The sequence below is a fragment of the Sinocyclocheilus anshuiensis genome, unplaced genomic scaffold (assembly GCF_001515605.1).
Source record: "Sinocyclocheilus anshuiensis isolate Anshui unplaced genomic scaffold, SAMN03320099.WGS_v1.1 scaffold93, whole genome shotgun sequence".
Lineage (NCBI taxonomy): Eukaryota > Metazoa > Chordata > Actinopteri > Cypriniformes > Cyprinidae > Sinocyclocheilus > Sinocyclocheilus anshuiensis.
The window spans coordinates 468,392-489,125 of NW_015539852.1; the positions used below are offsets into that span (position 1 = coordinate 468,392).

Sequence of the window (20,734 nt, forward strand, 5' to 3'; positions counted from 1 at the left end):
TATATACACACACACACATATATATATATATATATATATATATATATATATACACACACACATACATATATTAACATGCTTTCATATTCAGAATAAAAGACAGCATCATTTGAAAATCATTCATATTTCACACATAGCAATTTAGGAGAAGTCTAAATGTTCAATTTTACAATGATAACACTTTAGACAATAATAATAAGGATGTAGGTTAGTGGTTAAAAATTTGGGCCAGAGTACAAGAAGTTCTAAATTCAAACCACAAAAGAGCTGACAGTATTAAACACTCATTTAACACACTCACTTATATTGCTGATGGTCCTTGGTACTCCTGGTCTTGGCCATAAAGCGTTCGGCGAGCTTCTCCAGGTTGCGCGAGTACTCCATCTCGATCTCGGACTTCTTGCGGAAGAAGTCCTGGAGGTCCTGAAGGAGCTGGACCCTCATGTCCGTCTGCTGCTCCAGACATTTCTGCTGTTCCACCAGTTGGGCTCGAATCTCTGAACAAAAACAACCAAACATGGTTTGTTGTTAAGAGTCTCTCAATAGAAATCACGAAAGGAGTGAAGACAAATCATCAGTTTAAGTGCACGCTTCAACGGTGCTCTGGAAACCTCTTGCTAGCAGCTCAACAAAGGCAGTCAGAAATTTTAAAAAAGGCCAGCAATATTCTATAAATAAAGCATTCAGATTTGCCCTGGGCTAGTTTCATTGTGCAGTATCAGCAATACTACAGTAATCCAGGCTTCTCAGGTGGAGCAGGTAATACTCTTATGCTGCGTTTCATTACAGCCGGAATGAGGAACGGTCCCAGAAACTAACCTAATGACTCTCTAAAGCCAATGTGTGTACAGCTAGTACAGCCATGTAGGCACTCCACTTCATTTAACAAGCATTTTTTGCCCAAATTACCTCCGGTTTCCTCATGTGATTGCCCCCTTGTCATTGAAAATGGAGCTCATTAAATTTGCAGTGCACTGTGACGGCTCTGCAGCTCTATACTATAATATACATTCAGACTTCCTCTCTCAGCCCTCAAGTGACCCAACATGTTTAATGTATTTCTCATAATATGGGTTCTCTGAACCACAGTGACCACTTTGATGGGATACACAATAACTAAATGCTATAAAAGCACAAATATTTCAACAATATTATAGTAATAATATACCGGACGAGCCCCCAGATAATATCAGTAGCCTGTCTTTAAAGAAATGAAATAGCAAGAAAAAGCCCTCAAATTTAAACATGAACTGTTAGTAACATATCAATTGTTTGACGAATGTGAAGGGAAATTAGGGAGAAAAGGTAAGAAATAAGAACATTAGATAAAATGTAAAAATATATTTGATAGAACTAGTTATGCAAGGCAGAGGAGGCAAATATTTACTTCCAAGTTAAATAAATAATTTAAAACTACAGATTATACATAATAATGGAAACATCAAAGTTATTCCTGTAATGTCCAACAATAACTGTCTTGAACTTTGTTGAAAGCTTTAAATTTGATGTTAAATTGGTGTTTTCATGTTTGTAGTGTAGCAAAACTTCTTAGAGTTGGTTTTAAAATTTCACTGATATTGTGCCTAAAAAATAAATAAAAAACAAATCAATTTTACAAATTGACAAATTAATCAAAAAATAATGTAATAATAAAAGTAATTAATTCATTAATTTAATAAAAATAAATAACAACAATAAAATTAATGAATTAATGTAATTACATTTTTAAAATGTAAAATTTAGATTAACCAAAAATGTAGAGAACCAATGCTAGATGTTTTAATGACAGGCTATGAATATATCCAAAATAAATAAATAAAATGAATGAATTGATTTAATTAAATCAAAAATTAAAAAAGTAGAATTTTTTAATGACAGGCTATAAATACATGCAGTAGTATAAGAAGTCTGGTTTAAGATAAATAGGATTAATAATATTATCTCGCACCAAAAACACCTTTTTTCTGAAATATTTTTCCATAATGACTGCTGAAGTATCAGCATTTTTATATTCCGACAGGTCATATTTTGCACTAATGACCCACTGATTAAGTATCCATTACATAATCTACAACACACCATTACCTCAAAGACATTCAAAGAGATTCCAAGAGCAATATAAAACTTTCTGCGCTCCGCTTTCCTTCGTCGCCAGTATCGAGTGACCCTCTCTGATTACAAAGAGCATTCCTGGCCCTGTGAGGTCATGTGTATGGTAAACATCTGCATGGAGTCAGTGTGCTGAAGCATGTGTGAGACCGTGTGTCTGATCAAAGCCCCTGTGATCCACTTCAAACAGAGAGATAGATGTGAGCACCTGTGAGCCGTCTGATACTGCACAAACAAGACCTGAAGGTGGAATCCAAGCTAATCAGCCCTCTGCTGTCTGTCTCTACAGTTAGCTTCAACAATTTCAGCGCTCGCAGGTGGGTTACCAAGATAGCTAATGGCTGGGATGAGTGTATATCAGAGATTGCATGCTATTCTTTAAAGTGCAGGAAAATATGTGAGCAAACAACAGGCTGTGGGCCAATTTAGAGATAACAGAGACCATTTTTGAACCTTTTATTACCTCCACTGTACGTTAAAAGAAAGAAATTACTACTTCTCTAACAAAGACTCTGACAAACAGACTTTAGTCATACGTTTAGTATACGTCACACTGAATTTGATACTGGGAGATGGAAGCACAGTTTCAGCTATTTATCATCATAATTTCAACTGGTCTCATTTTTTTTAAAAAGACAAAAAAAAAAACTTTCATAGAAATCAATTTACAACTTCTAAGTTTATCAACTTCAAGTTTGCTAACAAAATAAATAGAAAAAAAATGTAATGACAAACCAGCAGAAATTTTAATATTTTTTGCATTACGGTAATGAGAATTGGGGGCAGCTAAATGTGCAACATGACCATATCTATGCCATCATGACAGCTTCAATATTCTCATTTGCCAATCCAAGCAGCATGCTGCACTTTTTACTCATACACTCTGTGCCAAAAGCTATGTGGGACATACTGTACCAGAATCCTGTATGCAGACGTTCTCATCAGCGTTACCTGAAATAGCAGCATTTGTCAGGAGACCTGTGTTAAAGCACTGGGTTATCCAGAACTGCCATCTGCTTAACAACTCGGGACTGGGAATACTTTCCAGACTGTCACATTTGCTCAATTACCTAAGTGAGATGCCAAACAATGTATAGTTGATATGACATGCCAAGCAATGACAGCAGTCATACAGTGTGACATGCTGCTGGATACCGTATCTAAAACGTCTGTAAACCAGCCTCTCATCAGTACTGAGGCACAGGCCTCCAAAAACATGTCCCAGTATTTCGATACTTTTTTTAGATACAGTTACAAACATATTTCATATAAATTGGCTTTGCAGTACAGAGTCGAGCTGCTTAATTGTTGAAAAATGATTTAAAAACATTTGCAGATTTCATTCTACAATGAAATTTAGGTAAATATATTTTGTTTTCGGTCTTCTGAAGTATCCTGTTACTATTTTGATGTGAAAATTCATTAAGAAGTGTGTGGGAAAAAAATCACGAGGAGTGTGTGAAATAACAGTCTAAATTAATCAAACTGAACCGCAAACAAATTCAGACATTTTTGCAAATCTGTTTGTCAGATTAGATCAAAAGTGTTATTTATTCGCAAATCTGGCTTAGTTCTGACTCTAAACAGCAAATGCACAACATGGTTGCTTAAATATTATCAAAATAATTTATAGTTTGGTATATGGGTCAAAGACATTAAGATGTCTGCATCAAAAGAAATTTACAAAAGTGATTTTATGTCCATAGAAAGCACATTAAATGTAAGTAAAGTGTCTAATTTTAAGGTTTCAAATAAGTTTTTGGAGAATAGAATGTCATAATTTGGTTGAAATAATGTTACATTGTCATTCAGTGTAACACAATATTTATGTAAAAATTCAAACAACGTGCTTATTCTGACTTGTATATATTAAAATATATAAAAGAATGAGGGAGCATATTAAATTTGATTGTGTTTTAAAGGAGTAAAAAATTCTTGCTGACAAATGGGCAAAACCTAGGATAGTGGCAAATTTAAAAAATGTAAAATTACAACTAATTAGTATTTGGGGTGAAAGTAATTAGTCTTTTAATGTGTCATAAATTGATTTTTGTTGTAAATATGCCTGACAAGATTGTTACACTGAATGACATTTTAGTGGGTTTCTTCTGTAAATCAGGGAAATGTATGATATTTATTTTTTGCTCAGAAAAACAAACACAAAATTGCAATTAAATTAAACAAAAAACTTTTTCATTTTTTTGGGAAAAACAACAATTTAAAGCAGTATTACACTTATTGTTTTTATGCTTAAACCCTTTTTCGTCTTTGACCCATATGGTAATCTTTATTGTCAGCCATAAATTTATCAGTAATATTTTACTGGGGCACAGCTATATTTCTGTGTACAGAAAAAACGTCTGTATACATACAGTTTTTATGTTTTTGTTTCTATTAAAATTTCTAATTTAAAAATTGTATAGTTATATCTATACATAAAGATACACTATATTTTATATTACACTCATTTTACTTTTTCATTTTGTATTATTTTGTTTCCATTTGTTTCTAACAAAACAAAATGTTCACCTAAAATAACTGAAAATATCTCTTTACTAGATATTACAAGATGGTTTTATCTGAACACCATTAATGTGCACTGTAACTAAAGGCCTTCAACTCATGTAAGAACAGGTTCTCCTTAAATAATCATGCAAGTCATCAGAATCACAATGATACCATATGGGAACAAAAATCCCCTTTCATACTCATAATAGATAGTGACTGTTTCAGAAGACATGTAGACAGGTGGGCAGTGGCTGGGGGAATATCCTGTTTTCATACGGTTCAGCACAGCTGGGAGACGTCAGTCAGTCGGCCTTGCGCCAGGGCTCAGGAGCAATGTGTGCAGCAATGTGATCGCCCATGGCCAGATTTTTACCAACTCCAGTCCATCAAGGAAAGTCTACTTACTTTTGACAGCTCAAAGAGAAGTGAGCCTCCATTCTACCGCTAACAAACCGTCTTGTTACAGAAACTAAAAGCCAACCTGCAAACCACACTGTTCACACTACAAATCAACACAAGGCCTAAACAGAATAAATGCAAACTTGGAACGATTTCATAACAGAAGTTAGACAAAAGATTAAAAAGTGAGCAAAATATTAAGTCAATTTAATGAGGTCTTACTTCCCAAGCAAGTCACTGTATTCTTTTTAATTAGTTATATTTAATCAGTCAGGTATGTGAACTGAAGTAACTGGAGTGCATGTTTGTGACCATTATGCATCTTATGCGTCATTATGCATTTTATTTTGTCATCGAAATATGCCAGCGAGTGGAAGAACCTCAAGAAATTATGTCTAGGTCGAATTTCACCCTGAAATCAACAAATAAATAAATAAATACAAAAGTTAAATAAAAAAGAAAAATAAATAAAAGAAAAACTAAAGACTCAAATAAAATACATTTTGTGTGGAAAACAAATGTAAGCCAACTTTGAACTAATAAGTTAGTTACCAAAGTTTAAAGTCCATTTCAAAGGAGTCTATGAAAATAAAACAGCAACCTTCCACCAAGTGTTCGAAAACAGGAATCCAAATCGAATAAAAAAAAACATGTCAGCCAGAATCCTTTCTGTTACTAATATTTATCATCAGTTTGACATTATGGACTCAGGCAAAATGTCATACAACCCTCCTGTGGTAAGGCAGAACTATACTGATCCTAAGGGGGAGAAAATGAGATATTTTCACATCTCCTGTAATTTACTTCATATAGTATTTTTTTTTAAAAAGGAGCCAAAAGCTAGGGCGCTATGAAATCAGTTTTATTTTTCCTCAAACTCCTTTTTATTTTTTTTCCAAATTCTATTTTTTCTCCCGTTTTAATTTCTCTGGATTCTGTTTTTCCGTTTTAATTCTTCTAATTCTTCTCTTCTAAATTGTATTAATCAAAAAGTATGTCAAATTAATTGAAATCATGAAACGTACATAATTTAAGATCAATTTATTAAAATCTTAACAAAAATAAATTTTTAAGGCCCTATGAAATAGGTTTTTTTTCTCAAATTTAGTTTTATTTTTACAAAATTCTGTTTTCCATTCATTTTTTGGATTCCATTTTAATGGTTTCATTCAATTTTAATAATCAAAACCATCTCTAAATAATCTATTGTATAAAAAAAGTTTTTTTTTTCCAGAAATACTGTGTTGTGTATTTATTTTTCTGGTAAACATTCCCTAAAAATAATGTTTTAATATAATTTTTTAGTTTTAGTAGTACTATTACATTAAGTAATATTTTTTGTCACAGATTCAAGTTAAACTGAACTGTTATTTTGACAGGGTTGTAGTGAAGACTTTTAGTTTCTCTGTTTATATCATATGACAGTAGGTCAAAAACTCATATATTGAGGCGGCAGAGGCTGAAAACACTGTGAGCATCACATCACGCACGCTTCAGTATGTGTAGTAAACGAAACCGCACAACATGCAGGATTCATATTTAAATAGTATTTTGCTGCTTAATATTACACTAGTATCGCATTTTGATGTAAGTGTACTAAACTACTTTTGATTTATTCATCCAAAATTTCGTAATGTTAATTAGAACAACTTCAGACTGAGATCACATATTTATAATGTCAGAAAATATCTATATAATCAATGCTTGAAGTGGGCCGGTACGCACCGGTACGCAGTACCGGCACATCTATATTTTAGCCTTTAGAGTACCTGCATTTTTTTGTGCGTACCGGCACTTCTGACATGTTGCCGGTACTCAGAGTAAAAGCGTCAGGGTCTGGGTGATTATATGATCCCATATATGATTAGAAAGTACACTATATAAATCACACTACCCAGGCGGGATCACCTCTCATCTCGACCAATCACGTGAATGAATGCAAGTGGAGTGTGTGGGGCGCGAGAGCATGTCAGGGGAGGCGCGCAGAGTAGTAGAATAATAATTAATTTATTGATTACTAATTTGAATCAGTACTTTAGAACGAAAATAATATCTTAAAATGAAAAGAAGCAGGCTTTTGCGATCACATCATTTCAAACCGGTAAACTCCTGGAAAGTCCAAGGATCCAGTAAACTAATTCAAACAGAAAGTTCAAAACAGCGCTAATGCAGAGAAAACACAGCCGATTTCATCAGCGATTGCGGAAAGAATAGTGATTTTCATCCAGATGTCAGTAAAATTATTCTTTTCAGCGTGTAGTTGGCTTAAAAGCAAGAGTGTTTTACAATGAACGCTGATTATGCGGTGGTCAGAGATTTAGCGATTCTGAATGGGTCCGTATAGTAGTAAAGGCAGGCGATTTAGTGGTCTTTGGTGCCTCCCTGTGGTCCTGTTTGGTATCGCAGCTTGACTTGTGCTAATTTGTATTGAAAACTTGTATTTAATTATTGATTGATTGATTGTGGCACTATACATACATTGTAGATTATTAAAAAGTATTTATTTATATAATATAAATAAATAAATAAATAGGGGTGGGGTGGGGTGAGTACCGGCACTTCTTTTTTTCTACTTCAAGCACTGTATATAATCATATTTATTATAGATACATAGATTTATTTATTCTTTTTTCTGGCATACATATCCTTCTGACACATGAAAACAACTATGTAAATTAATATTTAGCATTATTTGTGCTAGGACCAGTCAAAACGTAAAATCTGAACTACTAATCTAACCAGCCACCCTTGGATGTGGCTCTTCTCTATAAAGCCGTTTCACATGGTGCCAACATGAACAGATCACACGTGTTGTTTTATCTGACTGTAAGTCTTCTTCAAACCCAGCAGGAAGTCTGAACCTCAGAGGACAGAGTCGAGCTATTAGCTCATTACCATTTCCTGAGACGGTCTGGAGGCCTGCATACACAAACACACACATAAACAGGAAAGACTGGCCCTTAGGCAGTCTTCTGAGTCTGGTCCGACTGTGGTCTACTGACCCACTGAGAAGCAATTCCTTCCTGTTCTGGTCTTCAACAGGACCAAATTACACCCTACTGCATGAACTCCCCTGACCTTAAACTCCTCCACTTACCCGCTGCTCTCCTCAAATTTTAAACACGTATCAATAGCACACCCGTGGAAACTAACTCAATGTTTGGAGATTCCTTTTTTAGACTGAGGCCAAGCACAGCTGCCAATAAAATGGCTTGGAAAGTATCAAAATTCTCAACAATGTGGTCAGCCAAGACTGAGTAAATATCAGTAAGTTATTTTTTCAAGATAAATAAATGAGTTTAGTAGGGAGACTAATCTAATCTTGGCACCATGTTTTAACACAAGGGGCCAAGTATAGCAAAAATAAATATTGTAATAAGAAATAAACCAATATTCAAAATAATTAAACATAGATCAGTTATTTCCCTTTAGACATTTAGGAACACTGTACTGTTGTAGTGACTGTGAATTTTTAAATAATTCTGCACAAAAAATATATTTAATAGTAGTATTATGACTGTTAAAAAAGTAGTAGTAATATTATGTGTGTACATTGCTGAAGTAAACAATGGCGATGTAGTGGGGAAAATATGGTTCAAATGAGATTTATGTAGAAACTGGATTATACAAACAATATGAATACACAGACAAACTAATTAACCCCTATAAATAAATCTTACGCTGAAGTGTGTAATTCTGGCTACTAGCGGCAATATGACTGTTTCCAAACAGGTTTCCCAAAAGTCTGAATGTCCATTTTCACATTTAGAGTTTAAAACTAAAACAGGTAATTGTGAGATAAAGCTTAAAATCAGAAATAAATTCTCACAAGGTGCCAATTATAAAAAATAAAGACAGAAGTTAACAATTTGAGCCAGTCACCCACTGGCTGCTGAAATGGTTTAGATCCTCCCAACAAGAGCAGACAGGCCCACTTCAGGAAGATATGTGTAGAACATCACTATCAATCACTGAACATATTTATGGAGGCCCATGAGAGTCATCATTCAAATCCCACCCAAATAAAGACGTGGAGCAGAAGAAATGTGAGATTTATAATTATATTATGAAGGGGAAGGTTGTTTATTCAGCTGCTGTCTGATATCTGTTTGAGCTGGATGCATGAAAGACATTTCGGCCAATAACGTTTTTTGAACAAAAATTTCAAAACAGTGTAATTTTAGTATTATTTATATGGTTTTATAGTTTTTATTAATATTTACTATTACTATTTAGGTTTCAATTCTTAAACTCAGTTTTAATTTTTTTCTAGTTTGTAATACATTTACGTGTAGTGCTTCAACTTAAACTTCTAAACTATCAATTATTTGCCAAGGTGGCATTTCTAATTTTTGTTTACTTTAGTTTTTTCATCTGATATTTATATTTTAATTTTGCTTTATTTCCATTAACAAGAATGTGTTACCTATTTTAGCTTTAGTTAGCAACAACAACCCTTTTTTAAATTATCCGAATAAAGGGCTGCTTTTTGTATCCACAATAAGGCTAGGAGCTTTGCTGAGGGTCAAAAAAGGTTCAATTATTAACAAAGAAAGAGGGAAAGAGCAAGAAAGAGAAAGGAGGACAAAAATGCATCAGGTGCATGAATGTACAACCATAGTGAGCGAAGACTGGCCCTTCTTTTAGTGATTCATATCCAGGCCGTCCCAGCTGCCCTCGGGGGAGGGGAGAGCATCACAAGAAACTCAATACACACATTCAGACTACGGTTTCATTCTGCAAAAGGGCTACTTTCTCCCACACATTTTTTTTTTTCAGAAGAAAGTACCACTATGTTGCAAGATGACATTGTATGTTCCTTGGGCTCACTTTGTTCTTTTGTTTGGAAAATGCCAGTGAGAAGAGTCTGAAAACGAGGAGCGAGGATAACGTTTCATCCCCTCTCCCATTGCAGAAACTATAGTAACTGTTTGAGGGAGCTGCCAGGACATGCCACATTTGAAGCAAGTCTCTTGGAAACGTGTGGAACGCCGACAGATCTTCTCCTGTAATTAGATGGGGCTTTTCCTGACATCTAAGAGGTCAATGAGCAGTACAAACACTACATCATGTTTACATCAGATCGTTCATACCTTCTCACAACCAGAGATCAAACGAATTGTTCACGTCAAAAATGTTCTGAACTTCAATGATCATTGTAAAAATGCTGCAGCAACTCCAAATGCCCTGCAGTGTGGTGTTTGAAGTGACGACTCTATTCAAGAAACTGCATTCAGTGCTTGGGGGGCCCACTAGAGCTGCCAGACGGGGCCTCACAGACCACACGTGAGGCGGTTCAATCCCACACACAAACACCTGGGCAGCACTAGTTCATTCAAACACATCTGCACGGTCTAATGTTCTACAACTGTAAGGATCTGTAGGACACACCTGCAGAACTCCATCCCTCATCAGCCGACATATGCGGTTTATCACACTGAACGCCATTGACAAAGACACCACAGACCATAAACAGTGCTGGACACTTAAACTAAAGGCCCTTTCACATGATTCTTGCAGAGTAACGCCAGACTATACAGTACATTGCATAGTGGTTGAGTGTTGTAATGCAACTTTCGACTATTTGGTGCTAACGTTTCGAAGCATAGCAAGACAAATCACTACAACATATCATTAAGCGAGTGGTTGGGCCGCAAAATGAATCCTGTGGGTAAATTAATTTGAAATGAAAATTTTAATTTCAAATAAAATTTGATTTCAGTTTTTATACTTGTGTTATTATTGGTAACACTTTAGTATAGGGACCAATAATCACTTTTAACTAGTTGCTTATTATCATGCCTATTATTAACATATTGACTGTTTACTACTTAGAAAGCACATATTCTGCATGACCATATTCTACATCCCTAATCCTACCCAATACCTAAACTTAACTACATTACTATTCATAAGCAGCAAGAGTTTATTGAGGCAAAAGTCATAGATAGTGGTTTGTTAATAACGAGGATTGGACCTTAAAATAAAGTGTGGCTGTGTTATTTTCCATTTCGTAGTAATTATTTGTGAAATTTACTAGCAATTTCTAAATGAAAATTGTTTCTACACCAATTTTTTTTTCAGTGCATTTACATTCATTAGTATGACAACACTGAAGGAGTATCCAACAACATATGTATATTATGTAGGAATACATAGAAAAAACAATATTGTCGTGACTGTTGAAAGACAATAACTGGCAATAACTGTACAATTTTAAAATGTACAATATTTTGTTTAGTTAAAAATAAAACAAAAAAATTAAAAAAAGGCTACAGGTGAATTTAGACATCATAACATTATAATGTACAGCATGAAAAATGGATGTTACATTTTGAGAGTTGCAAAAAATTACATTTAAGTGTTATTTAATAGGCGCTTTTATATGGTATTCAATTATTAAGTGAGCCTTATATGCATATTAGCATAAACAAATATCCAGATATTTATCCAACACTAACCTATACAATAAATTTAAAAACAAAATCTAATACTGATTGATAAATGATATGGTATGTATTGTGTATCCCTAATATAAAGGCAAATCATAACTTTCAGAGGAAAAAGTCTAAATGTGCACTGGCAAACTGAATCTTCATCAACTTCTCCAAAAGTCTGTGATCTAGAAAGGAAAAACAGCGCTAAGCCTTGTACACACTGGGACGATTATTGCGCACGCTTATCGCCGACGTTTTTCGACGTGTCTTTTGTGTTCATACCCAAGTGATTTTCGCTGGCGATGAGCCGAGTGAACGTGCAAATTCACTCCCTGACATTAGATGGCGCTTAATGAAAAACAGAAATATCCCAGTACACATCGAATCCTATTTGATCTGCAATTCCTCTCCATAACAACTCTCTCTTATCGAGATTTTTGTAGTCGCTGTTACGTTTGTCATAAAGCCCTTTGTGTTCAGACACCAATGAGACCAGCAGCTCTACATTCATCTTGCCTCGATGCATCTTCTTGGTCTACTTACTTCCTCTTCGTCGTTAGGTATCAATGTGTGCTCGGCAAGACCGTTTTGTGCTTGAGCGCCACCAAGTCGTGTTTTACTGTAACTTAAGCAGCTCCAGGCACGTGAACAAAAGCGCCAATCTCATTGGTCGGCCAATTTTTTACGCGGCACGTCAAACCAAAAAATCGAGCCCGAGGTGGTTTTTTAAAAATTACGCTTTTACGCCTTGTGTTTTGCGCGTCGGTGTGCACACTCACATTGGTGCCCTTTGTTTAGTCACGAGGCGTTAAACGTCGGCGATATTCGTCCCGGTGTGAACAAGCCTTTAAGGGTCACATGGTCAGACCAAGGGGTCTGCTGACGGGTCACAGTGGGTTTAGCCTGTCACACTGCTCTACTGCCCAGTAAACATGGGGTTGCTCCGTCAGAGAACATTAGCAGGCCCCGGCGGGATCCTGGCCTCCTGTCTGACTGCCCACTGAGAGGAGTTCACAGAAGAGAGCGAGACCACTCAGACCAGAGTGTGACAGCCCTGACACCGACACCAGAGGCGGCTTACAGCTGACGGCCAGGAGAGATCAAGATCTTAGAGCCGGAATCCATGGAACGTCACAACATCCTAGAGATGCTTGCTTATGGCAAAAATTATAATCTTGTTTATTTAACACAATCAGGATGACTGGGCGATGTGACCAAAATCTTATACGAGTTGTTGTTGTTGTTGTTTGTTGGTTTGTTAAAGGGGTCATCGGATGCCCATTTTCCACAAGTTGATATGATTCTTTAGGGTCTTAATGAAAAGTCTATAACATACTTTGGTTAAAATTTCTCAATGGTAGTGTAAAAAACACCCTTTTTTCCCTGTCAAAATCAGCTCTGTTTTCAGTAAGTGGTATTAGTCCATGTTGCTTTAAATGCTAATGAGCTCTGCTGACCCCGCCCCTCTCTTCCGTGGGGTGACGAGCAGACTGTCCCTTCAAAAATGAAAGTAACATTAATCCTCTGCGTCTTCGGCGGCTCAGATGTCGGGAGTAAATGAAGACTGCTATGTTCATTATTACATCCAACAACAGAACACCTCAATCGCTTAATCGGAGACATTCTTGTCTTCCCCTGCACCGGAGTCGACACAATGGCGGACAGCTCACAGCTCACTCAGGGCGGGTCTAAGGTAAGACGGCCTTGTCAATCAACTATCGTGGGAGCGGCCTGTGCAGAACTACATCATTCTGCCAGGAATCTCAGAACAGCCAGATTTGAGAAAGGGGATTTTAAAATAGGGATTTAAAAAAAAAAAACCACTGGGTGGATTTTTATCTTTATAGGATGGATGTGTACACACACTTCCAACACACATTTATGTTCAAACAACATGTAAAGTGAATTTTTTGCATCTGATGACCTTTAAATACAATAGCTATATGTATCAAGTATATTTCGTTATCTAATATTTTATATCATGATATCAAAATTGTAGATGTCAGAGAAATTCCACAATTTCACTGCAGAAACTAATACCAGGTTATGAACATAATGAAAGTAAAAAAGTTCTAAAACAATTACTGAACAATTATTATGTTGACTAACATTAATGGCATAAACAGTCATGTCACATGATTTGTATTTGTTTATGTTAATTTTGGCCTTTTAAGGAGGAGAGAAAGCAAGCACACTGCTGTAAAAGGAAAGGAACCGAATGTGGCACAATTATCATTTTAACTACATTAATGTGATTTCATAATTGTTGGAAGCCAAAATCAAAACTGAAATTTAATTAATCCTTAGTTTAATCAATATTTATTTATGCTAAGAATGACACATCACTATTTCTTTTGGTACAAGGTAATAGCATGATTTTTTGGGGCATGTACCATGATATTCTTTGAAGTACCTTGCAAATGGCATGGTATTTAGTGCCAAGGTATATTTCAAATATTAACATTTAATAAATGAACCATGTACAGTACATTTTGTAATTAAATTTAGCTCACTTGACTTCATTATGACAAACATTATATAAAAATGTCTGACTTGTTTGACATAATCCAATCTAAAATATTGCAAAGTTGAGACAACTATATTTTGCAAGCAAGTAATTTGGATTTATTTGAAAGTATACTATATGTTAAATTTAATCTCTGTGTCCAACCAGCAGAAAATTAAATTATTTTACTCTCCACTTATTAGACAGTCATACGGAGTCCCTGTCTGCCTTCTATGACTAACTTTCACTTAACCTGGTCTTTAGCAACCCCACAAAGGTGATAAATAACACCAACAATCACTAAACCTAATCGGTCTATGTACCATTTACTACTAAAAGGCCAACTGCCGCTAATCAGATCAAGGCTTGCAGGACAGGTCAAATGCTCCATGCTGGCACGCTAATGGGCATTTTGTCAAAGCAGCAAATCTGCTCTGTTATAAAAGCCATGAATCTCACTTATGATACATTTTATTACCTGGTCCATCTTCATAACACCCTGAGTGCTCCCACTGGACCCTGCTGTGACATTTGCATTTAATGTAATAAGCAGGCATCCTATGGTACAAGAAACACTGACAGATTAGAGTAATCTCTGCATAAGTACATCTAAGTGACTTAATTAAGAGCAATAATGTGCTTTATGCTGAATGCTTTTCTTTTTTCTTTTCTTTTGTAATCTGCAAAATGTTTCAAAAATCAAACTTTGATGATTTAAACATTGACCTTGCGACTAACCCTACAATTTTGACAGTATTATGGTTCATTGATGGCATAAAATTATATATTACTGTTTGATTACTATAATCATTTACCATGATAATTAAAATAGTACTGTATGATTCTCCAAAGAATACTCAAGCAGACCTGTCAGTCTGGGTTGGAGTTCATTCTAGTATACTGAACAACAAAAGACTTACAAGAGATAATTGTACACAAGACACAGCAGGACAGCACATGTGTGCCTAAAAGACAAATTACACAATGAAGCCCATCATGAACATCAGAGGAACAATGCAACTGAAATACCACAGGACCACATGGCACACATTACCCATCAGTGCTCATCTGAGACTATATCCCAGATCTTCTAAACGGTGTTTAAAGACATCCCATTCCCTACAACCCCCCTTCCTGTGAAAAACAACCAGCACCTTTTCTAAACTCTTCAACCAATGAAGCCCAAGAAGAGTAACCCTAGAAGGACAGCGTTTACATTCAAGTCCAAGCCTTGTTGCGCTAGAATATCTGTCATGGTATGTTAGCTCTGGGGAAGAAGGATTCACCGTAACAAAGACGTAATTAGAGGTAAAATGAGAGAGTTTCAAGCCCTAAGGGCAGGAGATAGTAGCTGGTGTGAATCCAGGGCCTCTAATTGTAATACAGAGGTGCCACTGGGAAGTTTATGCGATGGGAAATTGAGATAGTTCTCAAACTCGAAGTCTGCCAAAGATTGACACAAGTTCATAACCTCTATGACAGGCTGTCAAGATGGAAAATGTTTCATATTTCATACTCAAATCGCACTGAAAAAAAGTTCGGTATAGGATTTACTTTTTTAAAAATTTCGCTAGTAAATTTCACAAATAATTACAAAGAATGGCAAGTATTGAATTAAACATGAATTTTGAAGTTGAAAGACTAAAATAGTATATTTTCTTGTAACTTCAATATTTGTTTTTACATTCTATACAGTGTGAAATAAATAAAGCTTGACCTCTCCAAGAACCACCATTCATTTAAACAGGACATTTTTCACCTACCTACTTAAACAAATCCCCAAAAAAGAAAAGCTAAGGGAGAAGCATTGACTAATTGACCAAACCTATTTTTTACCCAGGGATTGAGCAGATGTACTATTGACATGTCATGCATTACGTTGTGGTTGCCATTTAGCATTACGTCACATTTGTTCCTGTTGTTCTCTCTTTTGTGTCAATGATAGGATCTTCACTAGACTGTAGCGAACACAACAGCTCATCCACTTCAAATAGGTCTTACAAAGAATGAATGGAAATGAAGCCTGTAGAATATCCAACAAAGGACATATGGCAATTTAAATGATGTTACGTTATGGGAAACGCATGTTTTATAGGACAAAGCTGTTTTGTTTGTCATTCATGCTTGAATTAAATTAAGAAATCAAAGTCCAACATGTTTTTAAATAAAAGATATATGGAGAAAGCATAATTATGGATAGAGGAAACAACAGTTTGAAGTTAAAAAGATCTTGAAGATGGATTTTTTTAATTACAAACAGGCAGCTTTTCCATTCTCAAGATGTTAATTGATGGACTGGAGTTGATTACTTGCATTGTTGTTTTCATCAGCTGTTTGGACTCTCATTCTGACGGCACCCATTCACTGCAGAGGATCCATTGTTGAGCAAGTGATGTAATGCTAAATTAACTACTACTTAAAAAACTACTGTACATCTTATATTGTAAGTAATTTTTCAGCAAACTTTCATTTTTGGGTGAACTCTTCCTTTAATTATGAGTGTGTTGAATTTTATTTTTAAAAAGCCAATTATTTTGGATGCCTACATGATAAAGTGGTCTACGCTCAACCAGGAAAAACGGATAACATCTATAAAGGTCAAGAGGTGAGTTAGACCCTGCAACCTGTAAGGATGCTAGTTGATCTCAATTAGGCCACAGATTGACAAAACCACACAAATCATAATATAGTCCACATAAGGATCAGAAATGTGGGAAAAAAAACATGTTATAAAAAAAAAAAAATGCTAACTGCCCAAAAATTTATTACATTTTGGATTATACACATCATCTACTAAACGAGATTTGTCCTCAGATCTTTTTGTGCTTAAAATGTCAAACCTCTGATGCACACAAACAACAAGTCCCAAAAAAGCTGTCTTACGTAAAGATGTTGTTCAGAGAGCTGCAGAGAGTTATGGGACGAAGCTTTAAATAAGGTCTGGGTTGATGTGAATAAGGCTTTTTATCTCAAAGGAACAGCTGGGACCACATACACATCTCCACTGGACAAGCAGACTACAGATATTATCCACAGACCAATGTGTTCTGTGTCTCTCTCGGTCTCACTCACATAAACACACACACAGAAAAATTGCAAAGTAACACAAACCTGAAAGATGCAGAAGTGACAAGCTGCATACCAAACCCTAAAGAAAACTCATCACAAATCTCTTTCTTAAATCATATTCATATCTGTGTCTGTGTGGTCTCTGTTGCAAACACAAAACAATGCAACATGAATAATGCAAAACAAACACACAAAGCACATGTAGGAAATGCAGGCTTCAATCAGATGTCGTGTAAACACATCTTACAGTCAAGAAGACCATGATAAAAGAACAAAACGATAGTCTTTAAGGAACTCATCCGCGTAACCTCCAAAATACTAACTAATCATGGGCAGATCTCAGAGGAACACAAGCATCTACAGCCAGATTCCCCGATCATTTTAGTGTAGGATCCTCCTCGCATACAAAATCAATCACTCAGCTATAGAGGACATTTTCAGACACATAATCAGAGCTTTTCTGCTAAACCGTCAGGTGCTGTTACAAGGCAACTGTTTTCACAGAGGAATCTTTTAACAGAACACAATTGAGACAGAGCCCCTGTCATATTCCCTGAAGATCACATATGCAGGTGAGACCCTTACAAGGGTCATTTATCAGCAGTGCTGCTGTCCACCAGTGCGTCAAACCGAAACCAGGCTCTTCTCTACTCACATGCATGTGCATCTCGCCCTGCCGACCATTCATCACCACAACGACAACCCATTAAACACAACAAATCACTCTCCTCCAGGGGGGACGACAGAGCTACCACAGGTCAGGCTGATTAAAATGGTTTGGCGTGCTGGTCCTTTAAAGACACCCTTAACAACACAATATATAAACAAACTAGTAAACACCAGAAGTATTGCACAGCTGGTCATAGTAACATTTCTATAGTATTTTACAGGCATATCACTGCATTTGGATAATTATTCTATATTGTCTTGCAACTAGAAGGAAAAAAATGCAATTTTACCTGAGGAGGATGTTTTTGTTCTAAAACCGTATTTTTGTCCAAAATAGAGGCAGCGTCATATGCAAATATCATCACATCCTCTTTGAAGACATATTTTTATTCTTAGATTTAACTCTTCCTGTCAGACTCGGTTCCTTGTTTTGTGTGTGTTTTCCTCCCCCCACGTGCTCCATGTGTATTTTATGCCCATATTTGGTTTTCCTGTTCCTATTATGTTTATTGATCCCAGGTGTTCCTCGTCATCCCTTCGTCATGTCTTGTGTACACTCTTAAAAATAAAGGTGCTTCACGATGCCATAGAAGAACCTTTTTGTCTAAATGGTTCCATACAGAACCTTTAACATCTGAAGAACCTTTCTGTTTCACAAAAGGTTCTTTGTGGCGAAAGAAGGTTCTTCAGATTATAAAAAGGTAAGAAAGAGATGGTTCTTTAAAGAACCTTTGACTGAATGGTTCTTTGTGGAACCAAAAATGGTTCTTCTATGGCATCGCTGTGAAGCACCTTTTGAAGCACCTTTATTTTTAAGAGTGTATTTAAAGTGTTTCCTTTTCTTAGTTCCTCATGCTGTCTTAAACGTCTATTCCTCGTGCTGCGTGTGTGTCTCCTGAATCCCCTGTGTTTTCTCCAGTTTGGATAGAATAAAGACTGTGATTATTGCAACTCCTTCGTCTCCGTGCACCTTCGTTCCTCCACAGCAGCATAACCGTGACACTTCCTAAAGGTGTAAATTTTCATTTGTCCATTTGGTTGTGTTTTGTATGTTGTCTAGTCTTTTATTTTGTTTTAATTCTGTTGTTTTGTCCTGTACTACACTTTGGTTTCAACCTCTGTTGTTTTTAAATGTGCTTTATAAATCAATAAATTAAACTAAATATAAAAAAGGCATTAATACTGATAATCTGAGGCTACTAAAGCTACTAAAAGTACTAAGTACTATTAGCAATAAAAGAATGCAGAAACACCTATACAGTCTAGCAACTTGTGAAAAATACGTCTCAGCGCAAAGAGGAAACTGTGCCGACATACAAGACAGAGCAGGTTACCTCTGGTATGACACAAAGTCTCAGCTTTCAAATTCTGTCATTTTTTAAGAAATTTAAACAATAAATAAAATTTTTTTGGCTCTTTAATGTGTCGTGACAGATTGCTGTAGTGCCTCAGTTAAAGCAGCACATGAACTGATCATCACTTTCTCTTTACTAGTTAAAGCATGAAATAAACATGAATGAATATCAGAAGGTATCTTGTTTCAACGGTAGAAAGACGTCAATAGAAACACACCATTTTTCAAGTTCAGGTCCACCAACGTTAATCTGCTCTCCTGTCTGGTTTGTTTGTTAAATAAAAATGGCGGATTCAGCGTTATTGGTCAGTCAAAGATACCTTACACTAGGGTTGTAACAATATACCGGTATGGCGGTTTATCATGGTTTGAACGTGCACGGTTATCATACCGTAAACATTTGCATATCTACGGTTTTTTAAAAAAATTAATGAAAAAAAATCTCACCTGCGCATGTGCAACTTATTTCCGCTCGGCTGCTTCACTCTGCATTCACTTGGCTGCGTACATGCACGTGCAGCGGAGAAAATGACAGAGACAGAGATTATATCTAATCTCCATCCCCGCCGAAAAAAAAGTTAAAATCTGCAGTATGGGAATACTTCGGATATTTAAAAAAAACAAAAAACGAACGCAGGGTTGTCCTTGAGGACGGATCCAATTTGCAAAAAATGTGGACGCAATCACGCAAAGTGGCTGCAAAAGCAGGCAATACATCCAACATCTTCGCTCATATTCGCGGACACCATCCCTTCGTGCAGATGAAGGTGTGTCACATTAATAACAAGTTATAAGTTAAGGCCGTATGATTTCCATGAAGCAGAGGGAATCCCGGTGCAGTCGTGAACATGGAATTGACAGTATAACGAGGATGTCACGTAAAACCCGCAATCTGATGGATGGATAAATCAAAAGTAGATATGATATGTGTCTGTGAATATTTATGCGCAAAGAGACAGCTATATAAATAATCTGCTTGTTTCTGCATGTCTCTGAGTAGCGCCGTTTTATCTACTGCATACTGAAGTACGCATACATAAATGGTGTTTTCAGTGTAAGTTACATAAACATGAACATCAGCAGAGCTGCTCTGAGAGAAAACTTAAATAAACATTTCCATTTTCCTAAACATCTAATTAGAGCCCGACCGATATATCGTTTTGCCGATATTATCGTCCGATATGAGCCGGTTGCCGATTATATCGGTATCGGCGAATATGCCGCCGATATTAAATTTTTTTTACAGAACATATAAAGCAGATAAAATGCTTGAAATGGTGTAATTACTTAGTTTGTCCAGCAGAGCGCGCTCCATTGTTTGCTACTGGTGACCTGGATGAAACGCTTTTGAAGCTTAAGTCTATGGAAAACCATTGAAACTTTGAACGGTCATATCTCCGTAAGGGCGCGGCGAATCCGCACCAAATTCGGGGGATCCCTTCAGCTCGAGGAACCCTCTCGAACGCGAATCGAGTGTACATCTAGAGGGCCGCTTTCGAATAAGACCACACCCGCGTCGATAGCCCCCGGGGTTCGGGAGTTACGGGTGGTTAAATTCGCAGTCCGGCGCCGACTGATCAAACGATCCCGGGGGGCTACCGATGCGCGGAGGGTGGCGTTCGAGAGGGCTCCTCGAGCTGAAGGGATCCCCCGAATTTGGTGGAGATCCACCGGCGCGTTCGC

At 36.4% G+C, this 20,734-nt stretch overlaps 1 protein-coding gene across 1 annotated transcript in view; it reads right to left on the bottom strand.

Moving 5' to 3' along the window:
• The window catches only part of LOC107684655 (SLIT-ROBO Rho GTPase-activating protein 1-like), a 109,699-nt gene that overhangs the window by 75,380 nt on the left and 13,585 nt on the right, over nt 1-20,734 (bottom strand). The window contains exon 2 of the mRNA XM_016480963.1: nt 302-497. Within this exon, the coding sequence (XP_016336449.1) occupies nt 302-497 (196 nt within the window). The remainder of the gene's footprint in view (nt 1-301; nt 498-20,734) is intronic.